We start from the raw sequence: 22,443 nt of genomic DNA on the forward strand, positions 1-22,443 counted from the left end.
AAGTGCTGAACTCTTGAAAGTCCAGCTCCAATCCAGACTCTTCAACTTTCTAGCTACAGTCATAAGATAATTGCCTAATTTCACTAAGTCTCATCTTTACAACTATAAAAGGAAAATGAAAGTATTAAATTCTTAGGATTAAATCACCCAATGTATGGTGAGATATAAATATACCCCAATTACCTAGTATGTATTCAGTTATAGCCAAGACACTTATTACTGTTACTCTCAGTGCATCAGTTAAATGAAATATGCTATGTAATCACATGCCTGTCCTATAAAAATTTCAATACACAATTTTAATAAAACTATGCTTTAAAATTATAGTGACGGAATTATCGTGACTATTGTGAAAACAAAGCTACTCAAGGAAAGACAGATGTATATCATTTACATTTGGACTTTTTGTTGTTCTTTGCATAGGCTGGAAAAAGAAAAGAAAAAAAAGATTCCCAACGTTACCAAAACTTGTCATGATTTAACAGCATTTTGACATTACAAAGAAATAATGACGCCAATAGTTAAATATCCTACTGCTAACTTAAAAGTAGACAGTTGAAACTCAGCACACAGTAGGAGAAAGATGTGATCTGCTTCCACAAAGACTTGTTGCAGTTCTGTGCTGTTGAGTCATTTTTCACGAAGAGTGACCATTTGGACGCGATGAAACCATACTAAACCCTGCATCACCCTAACCATCATTGCGATTTCGAACCCATCATTGCCACTGCATCAATCCTTCTCATTGACTATCTTGCTCTTTCCTGTTTTCGTTCTACTTTACAAAACATAATGTCCTTCTCCAGGGACAAGTGTTTGCTGACATCATGACCAAAATATGTGAGAAATAGTCTCACCATGCTTATTTCTTTTTCTTTCTTTTCTAGGTTTAAATTGTATTTCTTTCTTTTGTTTATTTAAACAGGTTTTTAAAATTCATTTATTGGGGGCTCATACAACGCTTATCACAATCAACACATACATCCATTGTGTCAAGCACATTTGTACATTTGTTGCCCTCATCATTCCCAAAACATTTGCTTTCCACTTGAGCCCTTGGTATCAACTCAATTTTTTCTCTCCATCCCCGTTCCCCCCCTCCCTCATGAACCCTTGTTAATTTATAAATTATTGTTATTTTATCATATCTTACACTGCCCAAAATCTCCCTTCACACACTTTTCTGTTGTCCATCCCCCAGGGAGGAGATTATATATAGATTCTTGTAGTCACTTCCCCCTTTCTACCCCACTTTCCTTCCACCCTCCCGGTATCGTCACTCTCACCACTGGTCCTGAGGGGTTCATCTGTCCTGGATTCCCTGTTTACAGTTCCTATCTGCACCAGTGAACATCCGCTGGTCTAGCCAGGTTTATAAAGTGTAATTGGGATCATGATAGTGAGGTCAGGGTGGGGGGCATTGAAGAACTAGAGGATAGTTCATTTTTTAAAATTCGTTTTAACCTATGTGTTTCACTGATGCTACTCTGTACCCTGACGAACTCATCTCCTCCCCGCAACCCCTCTGCAAATGATGTCCAGTTGCCTACAAATGGGCCTTGGGTCCCAACCCTGCACTCCCCCTCATTCACGATGATATGAGTTTTTGTTCTTTTGTGCTTGATACCTGATCCCTTCAACACCTCGTGACCACACAGGCAGGTGTGCTTCTTACATGTGGGCTTTGTTGCTTCTGGGCTAGATGGCCGCTTGTTCACCTTCAAACCTTTAAGATCCCAGACACTATATCTCTCAATAGCCAGGCACCATCAGCCTTCTTTACCACATTTGCTTATGCCCCACTTTGTCTTCAGTGATCGTATCGGGAAGGTGAGCATCATGGAATACCAGTTTAATATTACAAAGTGTTCTTGTATTGAGAGTGTACTTGAGTGGAGGTCCAATGTCCATCTGCTGCCTTAATACTAAACCTATAAGTATATGCAAATAGATCTATTTCCCCATCATCTTATATAAATATATTTACATATGTACATGCCTGTATTTAGGCATCTATAAATGCCCTTTGCCTCCTAGTTCTTTCCTCTACTTCCTTTTACTTTCCTCTTGTCCCACTATCATGCTGAGTCTTCATTTGGGTTTCAGTAATTCCTCTCAGTTTCGCCATGCTTATTTCGAAGAACATTCTGGCTATATTTTCTTCCAAGGCGTATTTGGCCTTCTAGTTCTCACTAGAAAATCACTGCCGCGAGAGTTGACTCAGACTCCTGGTGACCTTATAGGACAGAACAAACTACCCCTTTGCATTTCCAAGACACTAATCTCTAAGCAGCAGAGAGCTTCATCTTACTCCTGCGATTCTTCCAGCAGTCTATGTTGTTGTATTCCCGATTTGGCCAACACCATGATTCAAAGACATTAATTATTCTCATGTCTTTCTTACTCACTATAGAATTTCTGCACACACATGAAGTGGTTGATCATATTAAAGTTTGGATCAAAATACACTGGGAGGGATGTTAAAGCCATCAATATTGAAGGTTGGGTCAGAAGAAAAGATGCAGAGAGAACCATGTGGGAATGAGTCCCAGAAATAACAGATGATCTAAAAAGCTTGGGGATCTGGTGGTGTTGGGAGGAATGACAGAATGCATTGTGGTAGTCTTTGACAGGAAGTGGATAATCTGTTCTGGTTATGGGTCCATTCACAGAATGTCCTCTTGGTCAGCTTATATGGGTCACACTATAGCTGTGGTTACATAAAAGCACGCTATGGATTTGCTAAAGTCCTACTGCAGATAAACCAGAATAGGAAGTGGAAGGTCTTAGAACTGTGATTTCTCTTAAATTCACTCACTAGCATGTCCCTTAGGAAGGGATTCCCTTTATTTAATTTTTTTTAAAAGAATAAATTGATAAGCACTTGGTTCAGAGAAAAGCACCCACACTAGGGAGTATAAGTACACTATAAAGAATGTAGCGATATGTGTAGTTCTTGAAAGGAAGGAGAAAGACATGAGAACTCAGAAACCATAAAGAAAGGTGAAAGAGGGTCACAGCAATGCAGAGATTCTGATTTATCCTCAACAACACTCTTTACTTTTCAATGGACCACCCAGCACTCACAGATGATATTCATGATTATGGAGTTTATAAGGGAAATTAAAAAGTTACAATTCACTTGAGAAATGCTCAGGATATAGGTATTCAGGCAAGCATCTCTGCCCAGCTTCAACAATATTACAAAGCTCTTTTAAGGTTGACCCAAATCCAAGCGTGACAAAAAAAGTCTCCTAACCAAAACTGCCAAGAAAGGCTTGGAACTGAAACAGAACCTGATAGAAGAACTTCGGAAATGTGTGGACATGTACACTTACCTCTTCATCTTCTCCGTGTCCAACATGAGGAACAGCAAGCTGAAGGACATCCGGAACGCCTGGAAGCACAGCCGGATGTTCTTTGGAAAAAACAAAGTGACGATGGTGGCCTTGGGTGGAAGCCCCTCTGATGAGTACAAAGACATCCTGCACCAAGTCCGCAGGAAGCTGAAGGGTGAAGTTGGTCTCCTTTTCACCAGTCGAACTAAGGAGGACGTGAACGAATGGTTCGCCAAGTTCACGGAGATGGACTACTCCCGAGCCGGTAACAAAGCAGCCTTCTCGGTGAACCTGGATCCTGGGCCCCTGGAGCAGTTCCCACACTCCATGGAGCCGCACCGGAGGCAGCTGGGCCTGCTCACCGCCCTCAAGAAAGGCGTGGTCACCCTGCGGTCTGACTATGAGGTGTGCAAGGAGCAGGCCCACATCCTGAAGCTTTTTGGCAACGAGATGGCTGAGTTCAAGGTGACCATCAGGTACATATGGGACGCAGTCTGAAAGGTTTGTGCAGATGGGCGACGACCTGCCAGAGAGTGCCGAAGAGGCGGCAGAAGACACCGAAGACGGCTGACCCGGTTGCCCACACACACACCCGGCAGCCCCAGGTCTCCGTTCGCCCAAGCAACAGGACGGCCCCCACCCTGTGAGGGAGCAGCTGTTTATTGTGCCACAAGAGCAGGAAATGACTGTGTTTTTATATAAGAATAAAATTTCATCCATAGGGTTCAGGTTGCCAATAAATACCCAAAAATCATACCACTCCACTGGAAGCCTTGTATGAATGCACTGAGCTCCAGCACACCCGGCTCCCCTAGGTAAGGGCTCCCATTACTCCTCCGCAAAGCCCTCGGGTTCACTCCCTTTGTGGACCGGCAGTCAACGTTCTGTCTCATGCTGTAGCTCTAGTTTTGATGCTCTTTCTGCTGTTGCTGGTCCTCTGCCACTCCTCTGGTGTCAAAGATGTCTCTGGGACCAAGGAATCGGGATCTTGAGGCTCAAAACGTATGCTACACTCCTGGTTTTTCTCTTTTGCTGGGAGTGAAATTCCCCTTTCTGCTTCCAAGATGGCTCATTTTTTACCCAATAGGATAGCAGTCACAACTAATGCTGCTAACCACCAACTGCAGGTGAATCACATAATCCAATCAATAGCTTCCCCTTCCTTCTTGCCCACACTCATCAGGATAACAAAGGTTGTTTGGTGGGAACAGCAGAGTCTATGGCTAGAACCAAACCAAACTCACTGCCATTGAGTGGTTGCTGACTCATAGGGACACTAGAGGACCGTGTAGAACTGCCCCCTGTGAGTTTCTGAGGCTGCAATTATGTGAGTAGAAAGCCTTGTCTTTCTCCTGAGGAGCTGCTGGTGGTTTCAAACTGCTGACTTTGTGGTTAGCAGCCCAACTCGTAACCTCTACACTACCAGGTCTTTTCGTGGCTAGAAGAGACATGTTACATAACATGTTGTTGTATCATTCAAAAGAAAGTAGATACCTCTTTTTCTTAATTGGAGATTGGTTAACTCTTATCTCAAAATTTCCCTCCATTTGTCTTCAAAATATTCAGGAAAAGCTCCTATTCATGAATGTATGTGAGTGTTCTATGAACTACCGAAAGGGCGGAGGCCAATGTGGATCAGAATGTTGCAGCTCATCCTCATGCCTGCAGAAATTTGGGAAATTGGGGAATTTGGGCTATAAGTAGGCTATGCAATTAGACCAGTATCTATCTGTAGTTGGCCATTCCGTGGCAAATTGATATAATGCTTGCAAATTGATGTAATGTATTTCAAATATCAAAGTGCCACCCATGGTAGACAGGTTCCGAGGGAGCACCCAGAGTTAAGACAAACTCGCCCCATTGTGCACCTCATAGCTCAGACTTCTAAACCCAATAGAACAGACTGCTGAGAGTCCAATTGCCACCCCCCCTGTTCCCTCTTTTAGTCAGTTCTAAGGCTGCAGTGGACTGGAAAGCAGGTGTCTTCAGTGGAGGCCACATCAATAGCCAAAATACTCTGCAGGTGGCAGAGGGGGGGCTCTAAGAGCAACAAACAGACCCACACCCCACATCCAGTTGTCCTTCTAGAGTGTGCCAGTGCCCTCTTGGCCTGTATGTTTTCCCTGAAAAACAGGAGTAATTGTTACAGATGGGGCCTGCAATAGTCTGCTCCGATAATGAGCACTGTACCTGCCTTCCAAAAGAGTCCATAGTTTTGACTTATAAAACCAACAGGATAAACTTCCCTGGGAGTACAGTAGCATTAGTCTGGCTCTTTTCCAGTTATTGCTGAAGATTGCTAGCTACAGCTGCTTTGGCTAAGTCTTCTGCACAAGACCTCTTCTGGTGTTGAAAAGCAAAGATGTTACTTTGAGGACTAAGGTACTCCTGACTCAAGCCATGGTATTTTCAACAGCCTCGTATGCATGTGAAAGTTAAACGCTGAGTAAAGAAGACAGAAGAATCTATGTATTTGAATATGGTACTGGTGAAGAATATTGAAGGTACCATGGTCTGCCAATAGGTCAACAAATCTCAGAAGAAGTATAGTCACAATGTTCCTTAGAAGCAAGGATGGCAAGACTTCGGCTCACATACTTTGGACATGTTTCATAAGAGATCACTCCCTGGAAAAAGGCATTGTGATGGTAAAGGGGCAGGGAAAAAGAGGAAGGCCCTTTTGACAAAATGGATTGAAAGTGGCTGCAACAATAAGCTCAAACATAAGAGCGATTGTGAGGATGGTGCAGAGCCGGTGGACTTACATTCTGTGGTACATGGGGTCGCTATGAATTGGAACCAACTTAAGAACACCTGACAACAAAACCATCCAACAGCCTGGCCTTCTACCAGCCTGTTCAATTTAAGCAGCATGGCTTTAGCCCTGTGCTGCAATTTAACACCCATTATGTTCCTTTCAGCCATTTAGGTAGTGAAAAAAGCTCCAAAGAATCAAGTTTCACTTCACATACCCTTTCCAGGTACCAACTGAGTAGACTCAATGGCCATCTCTGACTACGGAAAGTAGAATGAAATCCAACTCCGCCAAATTGTCATAAAATAGAAGTCAGACATGCCTCTATCCTCCACCCTATGATTTGCTTGTCCAGAATCCCACTCCCTCAGTACCAGACTGTATTAGGCTGGGTTGTCTAGAGAAAGAAAATCAGTTACAGTCATATATGCATACTAAAGAACTTTATATCAAAAAGTAATTTTATATCAAGAAGCACCCCAGCCCAGTCCAACAAAAGTTCATATGCACAATGCTAGCCAGACCCCTCTCCAAAGTCCCATAACTCCAGGCCAATGAAGCAGAGAGGGGAAGGGCTGAGAGGTGCAGAGTCATATGTATGCACAGTCTGTGCAAAACTGGCAGGGCACTGATAGCTCCCAGGGTGGCAGTCCACACAGGGCCACCTTGGAAGCAGACACAGAATCGAAGCAAGCAGAAAGGCAATAGGCAAGAGAGGTTGTCACCTTCTCTCTTATGAAAGGCCACACCCCCAAGGAGGCATTACCAGCCTCTGACATGACTGACAGCTTTGATTTCACCCCCTACTTCCATACAGGCACCACCATCATGGTGACATAAAATATAACCATCACAGTCACAAACTACGAATAGATTTAAAAGCAAAAGATATAAAAACAATATATCAAGGTAATGGCAACCAAAAAAACCCCAGAAATGATTATATAAATCTCCATTAAAATAAAGACTTCAAGGCAAAATCCATCATAAGAAGGGCATTACTTAGTGACTACAGGAACAACAGAACAGGAATATATAACCATAAAAAGCATGCATGCACCCAGTGAGAGGCCCTTACAGAGCTGAACAGAGAAATAAACACTGAGTCCATTAAACTATAAACCAAAATATCTTTGAAGTCTCTGAAAATCAAACAATACGTTAGCTTCATAAATTATTTTAAAAATTTAACTGCTCTTATGAAAGATAGTGGAAGCTTAAAATACATTTGTAGCACTCTTGCATGGATTAAGCCTCAGCTGAGTCCCCATAGACCGTAGTCAAGGGATGTGCATAATCTTCCTCTGAGAACATTGTGCATACAAATATGGCAGATGTTGCTGCTGCTGCTGTGAAATGCCATCCAGTTGGTTGTGACCCATAGCGAGCCTGTGCCCAACACTGAACAGCCCTGCACCATCCTCACAACTGTTCCTATGCCTGAGTCCACTGTGGCAGCCTCTGTGTCAGTCCATCCCCACGAGGGCCTCTCTCTTTCTCACTGCCCCTCCACTTTAGCAAGCATGTCCTGCTACAAGGGCTGATCTTGCCAGACAACCTGTCCAAAGTTTGTAAGACAAAGTCTTGCCATTCTTGCCTCTGAGGGGTACTCTGCCTGTACTTCTGCTGAGATAGATTTGTTTCCCCTTGTAGCAGTCGATGATACTTTCACCCTTCTTCTTCTTCAGGAGCACAGCGTAAATGCTTCTATTTGAGTCTTTCTTATTCAATGTTCAACTTCCACATGCAATGAAGACCATGGCTTGGGTCAGGCGCACCTTAGTTCTCAAAGAAACATCCTTGTTTTTCAATACTCTAACCAGTAAAGCGGTCTTGTGCAACAGATTTACCTAATGCAATGTCTTTTGATCTCTTGATTGCTGCTTCTAAGAGAACTGATTGTGGATCCAAGCAAGACAAAAGCCTTGACCACTTTAACCTTTTCTCCATTTATCATAAGGTTACTTATTGGTCCAGTTGCAAGGGTCTTCTTTATATTGAGTTGTTATCCATACTGAAGGTTACAATCCTTGATCTTCATCAGTAAGTGCTTCAAGTCCTCCTCACTTTCAGTAAGCAATGTTGTGTCATCTGCATATCACAGGCTGTTAATTAGCCTTCATCCGATCTTCATGTCACATTCTGTTTCACATAATGCACGTTCTCTGATTATTTGCTCACCCTACAGACTGAATAAGTATGGTAAAAGGATACAACTCTGGCGTACAACTTTCCTGATTTTAAACCATGCAGGATTCCCTTGTTGTGGTCACACGACTGCCTCTTGACACATGTAGAACTTCTGCATGAGCACAATGAAGTGTTCTAGAATTCCCATTCTTCTCAAGATTATCTGTAGTTTATTGTCGTCCACACAGTTGAATTCCTTTACAGAGTCGATAAATCACAAGTAAACATTCCTCTGGTATTCTCTGCTGTGAGGCAATATCCATCTAACATCAAGAATGATATCCTTGTTCCACGTTTTCTTCTAATCCAGCCTGCACATCTGGAAGTTTCCTTTCAAAGTACTGCTGTAAACATTGTTGGATGATTTTCAGTAATATTTTACTTGCATGCAATATAATTGATATTGCATGCAAGTAAAATAGTTTGAGCATTCTGTTGGATCACCTTCCTTTAGAATTGGCACAAATATGGATCTCTTCCAGTCAGTTGGCCAAATAGCTGTTGTCCAAATTGCCTGGCATAGACAAGTGAGTGCTTCCAGTGCTTCAACAGCTTGTTGAAACATTTCAATTGGTATTCCATCAATTGCTGGAGCCTTGTTTATGTCTAAAGCTTTCAGTGCAGCTTGAACTTCTTCCTTCAGTACAATTGATTCTTGCTCATGCTACCTCCCAAAATGGTGGAATTTTGGGATTTGGGGGGGGGGGGTTGGTTAAGTGACTGAGTATTTTTTCCATTTTCCCTTGATACTTCCTGCCTCATCTAATATTTCACACATAGAATCTTTTTTTTCTGGGTACACTGTACTTTATTGATAGTACATTACAAGGTCGAGTTCTCTGAGCCCCTCCCCTTCCTTCAGGGATCTCGATGGAATATTCTGTGTGTTGGGGGATTGAGTTGGAAGCAAAGACTCCCCAGCAGCTTAGGGCCTCTCTTCCTGTAGTTCTGTTGCTGGGGCTGGTGGTCCAGGGGGGGCTCTTATTCCTTGGAGGCCATGTGGACTATGAGGTCCACCACCCCTGTTGCTGTAGCCAAATTCATTTCATACCAGGAAATGAGCTTGGCAAAGTGGTCATTGAGGGCAATGCCAGGCCCAATATCAAAGGTGGAAGAGTGGGGGTCACCGCTGAAGTCACAGGAGACAACCTGGTTCTCAGTGTAGCCCAGGATGCCCTTTAGGGGACCATCAGCTGCCTGCTTCAATACCTTCTTGATGTCAAGGTACTTGGCAGCTTTCTCCAGATGGCAGGAGAGATCCATGACAGACACATTGGGGGTGGGGACACGGAAGGCCATGCCAGTCAGTTTCCCATTCAGCTCCGGGATAACCTTGCCCACAGCCTTGGCAGCACCAGTAGATGCGAGGATGAAGTACTGAGCAGCCCCAATGCCATCACACCAGAGTTTCCCAGAGGGGCCATCCACGGTCTTCTGGGTGGCAGTGATGGCATGGACTGTGGTCATGAGTCCTTCCACGATGCCAAAATTGCCATGAATGACCTTGGCCGGGGACTAAGCAGTTGGTGGTGCAAGAGACATTGCTGACAACCTTGAGGGAGATGTCATACTTCTCATGGTTCATGCCCATCACAAGCATGGGAGCATCAGCAGAGGGGCGGAGATGATCACCCTTTTGGCAAAGCCCTTCAAGTGAGCCCCAGCCTTCTCCATGGTGGTGAAGACACCAGTGGATTCTACAATATACTCAGCATCAGCCTCACCCCACTGGATGTTGGCAGGATCTCACTCCTGAAAGATGGAGATGGCCTTCCCATGACGATAAGCTTCCCATTCTCAGCCTTGACAGTGCCATTGAACTTGCCGTGGGTGGAATCATACTGGAACATGTAGACCATGTAGTTCAGATCAATGAAGGGGTCATTGATGGCAACAATGTCTTCTTTGCCAGAATTGAAAGCAGCCCTGGTGACCAGGCGCCCAATGCGGCCGAATCCGTTCACTCAGCCCTTCACCATCCTGTCTCTGGGATGCGGATGGGACTGCATGGGAACAGGAGAAGCAGCTGTCTGGCACACAAGGAGGAGCAGAGAGCCCATAGAATCTTTCAGTATTGCAACTCAAGGCTTGATTTTTCTATTGAGTTCTATGTTAGTCTGGGTACTTTAGAGAAACAAAAGTCTACAGAAACTCATATGTATATAGAGAGTTTTATATAAAAGTTAAGTGCACCTCAAGAAAACATCCCAACCCAGTGCTGCCCATGCCCACAAGTCCAACAGTAACCCATATGTCCAACACTAGTCCACAAAGTACTCCTCCATCTCACAAAACACACACTATGACATCAACTTCAGGAGAAAAGCCGAGTCAGTGAACGTGTAAGCATCTCAGCACTGGCAGGGATCTCCACACAGCTGCTCCAGCACCCAGGCCTGCATCAAGGTAGGTCCATGTGGCTTCTCCTTGGGGATGTCTTACAGGAAATTAGCCTTGCCAGCTGAAGCAGGGAGCTGACTAAGGCAGTTGCACCCTGGTCTGACATCACAAAGCAAGAGACCCGAGAACTCAAACAGCAAGGCTCAAGGAGCCATTTATCCCTCTGCCTTTCAATTAACCCCGCATGTGTCCATCAGCCAGGTTGGCACAATAAACTACCTCAAGTTCTTTCTTTTAAGATAGGCTGAGCATGTTCTTCCCTTTTGGTTTTCTAATTCGGGGTCTTTGCATAATCCATTATAATATTTGGCTTTGTCTTATCAAACTGTTCTTTGAAATTTTCTATGCAACTCTTTGACTTGATCATTTCTTATATTTGCCTCAGCTGCTCAATGATTAACAGTAAGTTTCAGAGTCTCCTCTGATATCCATGTTGATCTTTTCTTTCCTGTCTTTTTAATAATCTTTGCTTTCTTCATGAACGATAGTCTTCCCATAGTTCATTAGGTCTTCCATCATTATTTTTTAATACAGCAAATATGTTCTTGAGATGTTCTTGAAATTCTGGTGGAATAGATTAATGGAATTTTTAAATTTTTCTTTTGCTTTACCCTGAATTTACTTGTAAGCACCTGATGGTCTGTTCCACTGTCTTCCCCTAGCTGGGTTTTACCTGCTGATATTGAGCTTCTCCAGCATCTCTTTCCATAGATATAGTCAACTTGATTTTGTATATTCCATCTGGAGAAGTCCATGTGTACAGTTGCCTTTTGTGTTAAGAAATAAAGGTATTTTCTATGAATAAGTTGTTGATTTGACAAAATTCTATCATGCAATTTCCAGGTTCATTTCTAGCACCAAGTCTGTATTCTCCAAGTACTGTTTTGGCCTTGTTTCCAACTTTTGCATTCCAATGGCCAATAATTATCAATTCATCTTGATTGCATGTTTGATCAATTTCCAATGAAATACCTGGTAGAATTCTTCACCACTAGCTTTTATGGCTGGTGCCTACGTTTGAATAAGAACTATATTGACTGGATTTCCATAAAGGCAGATGGATACAATCTTATCACAGACAGCATTGCACTTCATGATGGATTGTGAACCATCCTTTTCGACAAGGGATGCCATGCCATTCCTCTTGTCTTATTCCCAGCATAGCGAACCATATGATTTTTTATTCAAAATGGCCAATATCAGCCCATCTCAGCTCACGAATGCCTAGCATATCAATTTTAATGCGTTCCATTTCATTTTATGACTTTCATTTTTCCTAGACTCATATTTCACAAATTCCAATTATTAGCAGATTTTTGTAGCTGTTTCTCCTTACCTTGAGTCATTCCCCATCAGCAAATGAAGATCATGAAGCCTCCACTCTGAGAAATCAGCTCCCCTCAGTCACATGTTGAGCACCCTTGGACCTGAGGGCCCCATCCTCCAACACTATCTCTGACAGTATTTACTTCCATACATTGGGTCTTCCATATCTGACAATGTTTCAAAGTTATGAATAGCTTTTCAGAAGCTTCATCTTCTGAAGTGGGGAGTCAAATCTTTTCTACATTGTCTGATTTTAGTCTGAAAGCTCTGGTGAAACCTATTCATTTTGGGTGACCCTGCTGGCATTGGAAATACTAATGACATATGTTCCAGCACCACAGCAGCACACAAACCACCACAGTAAAACAAACTGACAATCGATGGATGGTAGATGTAGCTACCATAGGTTTAAATGTAACACCTTATCATTTGCTCTCCCTTTTGACCCATTTTAAAGTTGTTCCATTTTTTTAAAAAAAGCAGTGGGAACATTGGGAGGGAAAACACACATGGATTGAGCTTCCAGTGAGTTCCCTCTGGTGATGGACCAGGGATGTGAATACCCTTGCTTTCATGCAGTGGAAAGTGACTTGTGGTGGTTAGTTAGGCTAAAACCTAATATCTTATTATTTTATATCCCTTTTGACCGATTTTAAATTTGTTCTGGTTTTTTTATATGTCTACTTTATTTTCAATAGGGGTTTTTCTCTAGTTTATTTTGTTATTGTTGTTGGTTATCTGTGGTGTTTTTGCTAGTTGGGTGTTTTTGGGGTTTTTTGTATGGTTCCTAGTATATGAATCCCAAGATGTTGGATCTATAGAGATAATAACTGAGCTAATGGCATTGGGTATGGAGAAAGGGGACTGATGGCAGGGGTCATCCTCATATGAGTGATGTCTTTGTCTTGTCTTAAAGTTTAATAAGTATTCTCCTTAAATTATTTCTTTAATCTGCCTTGAGCACTATACTCTTCTAAGAATTATTTATAAGAGCTCAAGCTCACAACATCAACTAGAAAGACTATATAGGAAACAGAGGGCAGTGGGTTTATGTTAATATGGGAGAAATAACTCAGAAAAGTAGAGTGGTTGCATAATTCAAAGAATGTACTCGATATTATTAAATAGTATATGCAGAAACTGTTAAGGTGGTACATGATTATATGTGTATATTTCAACAACAGAAAAGTTAATAAAATTTAGTTTAAAAATACTAACATGAACATTGTGTACTTCGGTTTCTCAAGGAAAGAGTCATTGGTAATGGAACAACAAAAGAACTAAAACCTAAAAATTAGTTTTAAAATCTAAATTCTCAGAAAAACTGCTAGTAAAATATCCAATAGATAGCAAAACTATTGTCTAAGTTCAGTCTACATTTATAAAGCTTACTCATTTTAGTGACAGCCTAAAAATAGAGCAGAAGAGTATACAAATGGATAATTAACATGAGAACTTAAAAACAACATGAATACAATATGGAAACAAAGGATCACCACTTTTCAGAATTTTCTATTCCACCCATTCAACCTTCATGATATTTCAGATAGGATTCAACAAGTGTGAGGGAAGTGAGATTGTCAGGGCTTCCTATTATATATACACTTTCAGCTCAAAACTCAGACAACTCAAATTAGATGCAAGCTATAATTAGGATAAAAAGTTAATTATAATTATCCTGGCATTCACCCATAAAAATATTTGCCAAACTATTTTTAAAATTGAAAACAGACAGGGTCTATAAGCAGCTCTAGGACTCATATTGGCATGCAAGTTTCATTCAAGTTAAATTTGCATTTATTCCTTAATCATAGAGCTGATCTAATGCCCAAACAAGTGGAAACAAATTAATTCTGAGCTCCTGCTGAGAGACTTTAGTGGGTCTTCTCTTATTTCTTGCAGATATAAAGCTGCAATCAATAAGATAAAATAAGAACAAGATCTAGTTTGTGTGACTGGGACAATTCAACCAGTTAAATTACATTTCTGCATATGTACAAAGACAATACACGTAGGTTCTACTGTGTCATTTACCTTCCATAATAAAAGTCAATGATTCTAGATTTCTCCTCACCTCATAGTGAAATAATTGATAACATGCCTGAATGCTAGCGTTTTAGGTGCCAACAGGTAATGATTATATTGAGGAGGAATAACTGAGATCTACACAAAGCTTTTAAAAAGCAGACATTCTATTAAATATACATATTAGCAAAAAGTAAACTATAAGATTAAGCCTATGCTTGAACCCAATTGTCCAGGTAGTATGTTCTGGAATTAGACTATTAAATCCTCCTGTTCTGAAATTTTATCTACAACTACATGAAAAACTTTAGCCTGGATTTCTATTTCTTGAAATGAATTCCAGCATGGTTCTCTGTTAAAATATCATTATCAATGATGAGACTAAATTAATTTATGTGATCCCTTAGAGAGATGGAAACAAATTTGATGGAAAGAGTATTGGTGTGGAGTAGATAAAGGAAATCAAAATGACATCACAGTGCTATCTTGTCAGAAGTAATACAATCACATCTGAAAGAACATTTAGCAAGGATCCAGAATTGGGTTTTGAATCCATCTAGCATGTAGTCTACATATCAGGTTTCACAGTTGAAAGATAAAAAGAATGTATCATAGGATCTCTAACCACTTACAAAATGCAGTACATTTTGTGAGCAGGTCATGGGTCAACCATAAAAGGCTAAAAAGTGAGGAAGCAACATATTACTGCTGGTGACCGTGAAGCAACAAAGAAAAGAAAGGCATCATTAAAGAGACTGTCTCCACAGTTGAAAGTACATCAGAGTAGTCATGTGTGTCAAGATCAGTTCTACAAGTGAATGTCTCAGATGCAAATGGGGTATAAACAGAAACAGAGAGTGGACAATTCTAGATTCCCTCAAATTTTTATTTTTTGTTAAGAAGAAAGAAACAAATTTTGCCCAAAGAAATCATGTTATTAAAACTAAAAGGGTGATTTACAGTACTGAAAGGTTTCCTGGCAAATGCTGATTTCTATGTTGTCTGTCGAGAGCACCATCAAGGAAGTGACTACAATCAAATTAACTCCTCTGCTCCATGAGTATTCAGTTGATACCTAGTAAGCGCATCTACCAGATGCTGGAAATGATGTATTGATGGAAAGGCACCTCTACTGCTAACCTTCCACCAGTCATCATAATTGGTAAACTGAAGAGTCAATCGGGGTGTGAAAGACCCTATGTGAGATAAACTAGCACATGAGCTACAAGAATGGATACAAATATTTAGTGAGATGAAGATGACTCAGGACCAGGTTGTGTTTGGGTCTGTTGTGTATCGTGTCTCCATGAATTAAAGTCAACTTCATGGCAACTAACAGCAAATGACTTCCATCTTTAAACTTACAATCCAGTAAAGAATATATGACAAAGAAAAATAGAAATGATTATAGTGTGTTACAGTCCAACTGGCTAAACTAAAATTAAGAGTTTGAAAGGATCAAATTTGTTTTACTTCACATATTCATTTATATTCATCAAAGTCATGGATTCTAAGAACCCTTTTAGACTCTTCATAAAGAACAGCAGCTCCTTAACCATCTTCTTTGTTTCGGAATGACGATGCATCACACAGATTTTCATTTTACTCCAATGTTATGAGAATACTATTGTTAACTCAGGTAGGTAACATTTGGTTTATAACTGGCCTGACAAACAAAAAATGCCTTATCAAATGGCTACAGTCAATGTCTCTTTGGGGAGAAAATAAGTAAACCATCAGGTGAGTCAAAAAAAAATCACTCACTTTCAACATGTTCTTGTGAGCCATAAGTATTTCGTTACTAATCTTCTCTTGGTGAAGAAATATGCAAAACGTGCAAGTAAAGAGAACAGCAAAACTTTGCTCTAGGCAGTCAAAGATGTATTAAAGAATACCCAGAAGGTGTTTTTAACATAAATCTTTTCCCAAACTTGTTATTAAAAAACTATAGATTGTATTAGCACAGCCTTGTAGTGGTCTTACCTGATAAGGAACAATACTCCCATGAGCTGTGCCCCAACGCTGTGCTTCTTTTTGGCTAATAAGATAATTAGCAGCTACCTGGCTCAAACATGCCACCTACCGAAAAAAAGAAGAAAAAGAAAGAAAATCCTGGTTACCTGAATGTTGTAGTCTGAAAGTTCTCATTTTATTTAACTTAATGTTATTGTGGAAGGGGAGGGAAGGTAAAATTACCAAGCAGGTTAGGAAATAAACAGCCATTCATATGATTAAATAAAGGAAGAATAACATTATACTACTGAATGAGATTAAGTAATGGTCAAGTGATGAATGAAAATAATTTTTAAACTCACTGCCAGTGAGTCGATTCCTATATTTAGCAAACCTATAGGACAGGGTAGAACTGCCCACTTGATCTGAAGGTGGTTTGGAACTGCTGGCCTCTGGTTAGCAAGACTAAGCATAGCCCACTATGCCACCTGAACTCCTCAACTGAGAAACTGAATGGTAAACATGTAGCTCCTGAAAAGAAGAGGCTGACTCAGCAGATCAAAGCTTGCTGTGGCCTTTAGCATATAAAGCACAACAAAATGCATCTGTAACCAGTACCTTCCATTCAACAAGCAGGTGAACCAAAGCAAGAAACCAGGTTACCAGGAGCTAAGTCTATTTAATCCGGTTTTCTGGTACTGCTTAAAGCAGTAAATCTGGCCCATTTTGAATCTTATTCACTTAAACAAAAAATTACTGTGTGTTTCTCAACTTGATCCCAGTCCCCATCATTGTACTCATTTAGGGCTCTGTGACCCATAGAGTTATTAAAGGGGTCCTCTGAAGCCTTAGTGTCAACTTCTGAATTGTAGAGCGCCTCATGAACAGATCCTGAAAACTTAAAATAATTCAACTCCACACTAACAGAAAAGTAATCATTCCTGGACATATTCCTTAATTTCACTATATTTTTCTTTCAGATTTAACAAAATATTCAAAATCATAGTATTTATTATGTCTGTATTTTAGAAAATATGCTTCTGGAAACCATAGTGATAGTTCCAGTTCCAGCATATTCCCTGGAGAAAGAAAGATTCATGGTCCAAAAATGCTAGAAAATGTTGTCTATTATGTTTCTCTTGATGAACACTTTTTTTCAAAATCATAGAAACAGTAATTTAAAAGATCAAAATGAAGAAGCACATTTTAAAGTTCCTGATATATCTGAACATACAACGATCAGTTTCTATTTTTTATTCCAGTGTCTAATCAATTAGCTCTTTTCTCAGCCCCCACTAGCAGTCAATGTAACTATTCTTCTGAATAGTTTAGAAAAACTTGTAAGGGGGTGTAGAAAGGGAGAACCGATCTCGGAGATCTATGTGTAACCTCCTCTCTGGGAGATGGGCAATGGGGAGGTGGGTGAGGGGAGACGCCGGGGAGTGTAAGATAAGATATAATAATTATTTATAAACTATCAAAGGACCAGAGGTGGGATCAGGGAGGGAGGGGGATGGGGGGGAAGGGAAATTGAGCTGATTCCAGGAACCCAAGTGGAAGGTGAATTATGAGAATGACAAGTGCAACGAATGTATAAGGGTGCTTTGCTCAATTGATGTATGTACAGACTGTGATAAGAGCCTTATGAGCCCCAATAAAAAGATTTGAAAAAAAAGAAAAGAAAAATGTGTTTACACAAACTAAATAACAAATGCAGCTTTCCACAAAATCTAAACCAAAGTGTCAGGATTCTGGACTAGATAACCACTACCTCTTGTGTGTACCTTGCTTTAAGCACTGAGAACTTAAAACTGAATGAGATCAAATCCCTTCCCACAGAGCTTAATTGTCCAGAGAATGTCTATGCCACCAAGATCCAGAATTATGATGGCTTCAAAAAGTTCGTGGAAAATGTAAATAAGAGATCATGGATTTTTCCACAAATTTTTTTGAAGTACCCTCACAGGAAGCAATTGGAAAAGAGGAGAGAAAACAGCAACTCCCCGCACACCACTGGACTGTCGCCATTGAGTTGGTTTCAACTCGGCCTGACCCCTGAGTTTCAGAGGAAAACTGTGTTCAATGAGGTTTTCAAGTCACCTTGGAAACAGATTCCAACGCCTTTCTTCTGCGGAAGCTCAGAGTGGGTTCAAACTGCCGAACTTTCAGTTACAGTCAAGCACATAACCCTAAACTACTCTCCATAGTTTTCAGAGTTGGGGGTGGACATTTCTGGGCAGCTGAGCATCATTCCATTCTAGGTAATCAGATGTTATTTGGAACCTGAGGCTAGAAATTCAAATATAGCCAAAATTGAGATACGTTCCTGGAACAATCCTTTTTTCTTTTCTTTTTTTTTTTTTTTAAGGGTCTGGCACCCTACTTTGCCATTGCCCTCTGCTGGCCAGCAAGCCAGGATGGGTCCCCGTGCACCAACAACTATGCTCTATTACTTTGTTCATGAGGATCATGCTCACTTTTATGTTCATTTACTGTTCTGACAAAAATTGGAACTGCGTCATGGCAACTGGTTCAACTGTACTTCCAGGTGGCAAAACTAATAAACTTTGAGTCATCCACTTCTGGACCTCCATCTGGTCCTGGGCCTTTGAACCACAGAGCATTCCAAGGCTGCCTGGGGCTGCCTAGTGTTAATCACCATTTCATGCAGCACTCTGAGTCTCTCTAAATGGAAAATCAAATCAGTGTTTTGTAATAAAAACGTCCTACATGGAAGGTCTAGATTCAGTTTCTAATTTCTGTCAACAGCTAAATAGGTGTACAACTATGGGTATATAATTTCCCTTCTTTGGCCTTAGGATACTTTCTTTACAAAATCTTAGGGATTTGAGTTAAATCAATAATTTTCAAACTTTTTTAAAAAGCTGAACTTTTTTTCCCAAATCAAATGACACGTGAAACCTTTTCAAATACATGAGCCATTAATAATCCCAAATGATCTGGGTGAAGCAGAGGAAGGCCTGCAACACCAGCCCAGGTAATGTCTCTATAGAACTCTAAATGGCCCTGAACAAGGTCACACCAAGAGAGAAAGATGACAGTCTAGAACCCACGGGGAAGTTCTCCTCTGTCCCACAGGGTCGGAAAGACTCTGAGCCAGATTCTACTCAATGGCAGGGAGGGGAATGTTTGTTTTTCTCTGCCCAAGTTTACCCTTCTGACACTATGAATCTTCTAAGAGTCTTCCAGATCAAAAAACACAAAGGAACGCAATATAATTCTTTCCTAATGAAGACTATTCCTGAAATTGGGGAAATTGTCTAGTCTCAAGGTCTTGTATGTGAGAGGTATTTTTTTGATCTAGCTATGTTGTAATTCTTTTACCTTTATGTCAAAGAAAACTGGTGTTACTGGAGGACAATAATTCAAATTAAGAAAAATAATTATTTGTGCCCATTTAGTACAATAGGTTTTGTGCTATTCTAATTAAAAATAATAGTTCTATTTCTCCAATCTTCTAATTGAAAAGCCAATTGATAGTCACTTGACCACTCAGAGCTGCATAAGATAATGGACTAGTTACATGATTAGAGATTAAGCTCTAAAATCTAACCTGATTTTAAAGGGTGTCAAGAACAGGCAAGAGCTGGTGTCTTAACTAGAGGTTATCCTCACTACGTCAGTCTTACCTGCTACCTCATTCTTCTCAATTTTTGACTTTTGTGTTTCTGACCTTGCCTTGATAAACTATCTTTGACAACTACTTATTAAAATTTATTAAAAGCAACATTAGTTAGAGTGACTGTGAGTAAAGTCTTTCAGATTGTTTGTAAGTGGGGAAGCAAATACATTTCCTTCATTAAGTGGTAAATCATGAAAAATAAACAACCATTTTAGAGCTACCAGGCTCCGACAAAACAGTGGAATTGAAAAAGACTTTTTAAAATCATTTTATTGGGGGCTCATACAACTCATCACAATCCATACATACATCCATTGTGTCAAGTACATTTGTACATGTGTTGCAATCATCATTCTCAAAACATTTGCTTTCTACTTGAGCCATTTAATAGAGATTTTTAAGCTAGTTGTCATATAAAAGCTACTCAGAGACAAAGATGGGAAAAAATAATAACTCTACTAAAAAAGAGAGATCAATATGGCTAAACTTAGCAACCCAATGTTTAAAGAGGCATTACAAGTCTGAAAGTAATCTACTATTTACAAGGATCTATTTTAAGAGGGAAGGAAGAAAAAGTCAACAGCTATGATGTGATTATTGAAAAAGCAGAGGTTTCCTGGTAATTAATGACAAACTTTCCACAAATTAAAAGAATGCAAGATGTGACTTTTAGGTTAATAACCACATACTGTATATCCATTCTAAATATTGCATTAGATCATTACTTTTGTCCCCTAAACTTAGGCTCATTATTTCATCAAGTGGACGCTATGTAATTTACTCAAATGTTGCTTTTATACAGTCTCATCTAAATAAGAAAGTGAACTTTGGTTTAATGATAATTATTCTGACAGCAAAACTATTATTTTTAGATAACATAGTGAGTTGCATGGTATTTAGAAAATTGGTAACCAGAAAATCAAAGGAGTGGCCAAAGTGAATCTGAAAGGGCACAGACCCAATGTGAATCTCAAAGGGCACAGACCCAAAAGGATTGAGGGGAAATATGCTCACTTAAATCCCAAAGCAGCCCCGTGGTGACTGACACTAACTTGCACCAAATGATTTACAAGCTGCAGTAACACTCTTGTCACTTAAAAGACAACCAATTGTGACAAGTAGAATGGGGTAATCAAGACTAGTCCTACGCTCCACTGTACCAGAGGAGGAAAATTCCCACCACCACTCCTGTTCTTTTGCATGCTATCTGACTTCCAGTTAAGTTGGGCTACCCATCCACCGGGATCCAGGTAGCTCAATAGGTTAAGCATTGAGCTGCTAATGTAAAGGTCAGTTGTTCAAAACCTCTAGTCTTTCTAGGAGAAAGAAGAGTTCCATAAAGATTCAGGGCCTCAAAAATCCTATAGAGCAGTTCCACTCTTTTCTACAGTGTAGTTTTGACTCAGAAATGACTCAATTGCAGTGGGAGTGAATGACCACCAACCATGCCTCTTCTAAACCTACCCATATCCCCAACCCATTCTTCAAAATCCATTCCCATGCCATCTTTTCCAGGAAGCCCATTTGCTTACCATATTAGCAAAAAATATTGCCCTTGCTATTTAAGATATCTTAATTTCCAACATGACTTAAAAATTATCAAAGCTAAAACACTCAAACCTGGCTGTGTATCACAATCAACTGAGGAATTCTGGAGGCTCACCAGATCATTTGAATCAGCATTTCTAGAGAATGAGACACAATCACTTACTTGGTATACCACTAATTGCACATGAAGCTTGAGAACCAAAACTTTAGAAAAGCCTAGTTGAATTCTGACCCTTAGTTTTAAAGGTAGATTTCTCAAAACAGAAAAGAGAAACAATATCTGAGATGACACAACTGGCTGGTGGCAGAACTTTGCCCTATTCTAACAGTGCCTTTCCCATGCTCCGATATTACCTTACCCGACTCTCCTGATAAACTGGGAGTTATTTCAGGGTAAAACATATATTTTGTAAGTCCTTTATAAATTCTCATAGCATGAAACATAGAGCCTGAATACAATTTTGTTAATGAGTGAATGAAAACACTAGTTGCTACTTATTTATTTATTTATTCAAAAAATACTTACTGAGTACTGCTACTATACATCATTATGCTAATGAGTACACATAAGTACATAAAAAAGGTATAGCATCACCCTCTTTGAAGTAGTGAATAATGGAAAAGACAACTAAACAAATAGCTGTAGGAGTCTGCTTAAGTCACAATGGTTCTCAACCTCCCTAATGCCGTGACCCTTTAATACAGTTCCTCATGTTGTGGTGACTCTGAACCATAAAATTATTTTCATTGCTACTTCATAACTGTAATTTTGCTAGTTATGAATCATGCAACACCTGTGAAAGGGTCGTTCAGTCCCCAAAAAAAGTCACAACCCACCGGTTGAGAACCGCTGGCTTAAAAGAGGAGATGGAAAAGTACTTTATAAACAAATAAAGTATGAATGTCTAAGGCAGAAAAGAGCTCAGCATATAGAGGAAATAATGAAAGAATATCAATGTAATTAAAGCACGATGAGAAAGTGTCAGGAACTAAAACTGATGCAGTGAACAATGTACATATTTCAGAATAATTTTAAGACCTATTTTGTGTTGTTATTGTTCAGAGTTTGCACAGCAAAACATACACCAATTCAGCAATTTCTCCATGTACAATTCAGTGTCATTTATTCCATTCTTTTGAGTTGTGCAAACATAACCCTGTTCCTTTTCTGAGTTATTCCCCCACCATTAACATAAGCAGACTGCCAACTACATTTCCTATCCAAACTACCCAGTTGCTGTTGTCAATCTGATCCCATCCAGATA

At 40.1% G+C, this 22,443-nt stretch overlaps 2 protein-coding genes across 4 annotated transcripts in view; one reads left to right on the top strand and one right to left on the bottom strand.

Annotated features, from left to right (window-relative positions):
• The window catches only part of SUGCT (succinyl-CoA:glutarate-CoA transferase), an 880,365-nt gene that overhangs the window by 640,977 nt on the left and 216,945 nt on the right, over positions 1 to 22,443 (bottom strand). For 2 of the 3 annotated variants that reach the window (XM_075558175.1, XM_075558177.1), the window contains exon 9: positions 16,018 to 16,113. The exons of the other annotated variant lie outside the window; for it this stretch is intronic. In XM_075558175.1, coding sequence (XP_075414290.1) covers positions 16,018 to 16,113 — 96 coding nt within the window. The remainder of the gene's footprint in view (positions 1 to 16,017; positions 16,114 to 22,443) is intronic. 3 annotated transcript variants of the gene reach the window in all.
• Positions 3,327 to 3,836, top strand: LOC142456390 (mRNA turnover protein 4 homolog). The gene has a single exon (XM_075557537.1). The coding sequence runs from the start codon at positions 3,327 to 3,329 to the stop codon at positions 3,834 to 3,836; it is 510 nt and encodes a 169-aa protein (XP_075413652.1).

This window comes from Tenrec ecaudatus, chromosome 9, assembly GCF_050624435.1.
Source record: "Tenrec ecaudatus isolate mTenEca1 chromosome 9, mTenEca1.hap1, whole genome shotgun sequence".
Lineage (NCBI taxonomy): Eukaryota > Metazoa > Chordata > Mammalia > Afrosoricida > Tenrecidae > Tenrec > Tenrec ecaudatus.

Coding starts and splice junctions, on each gene's coding strand:
- LOC142456390 (XM_075557537.1), top strand. CDS start 3,327: ATGTACACTTACCTCTTCATCTTCTCCGTGTCCAACATGAGGAACAGC.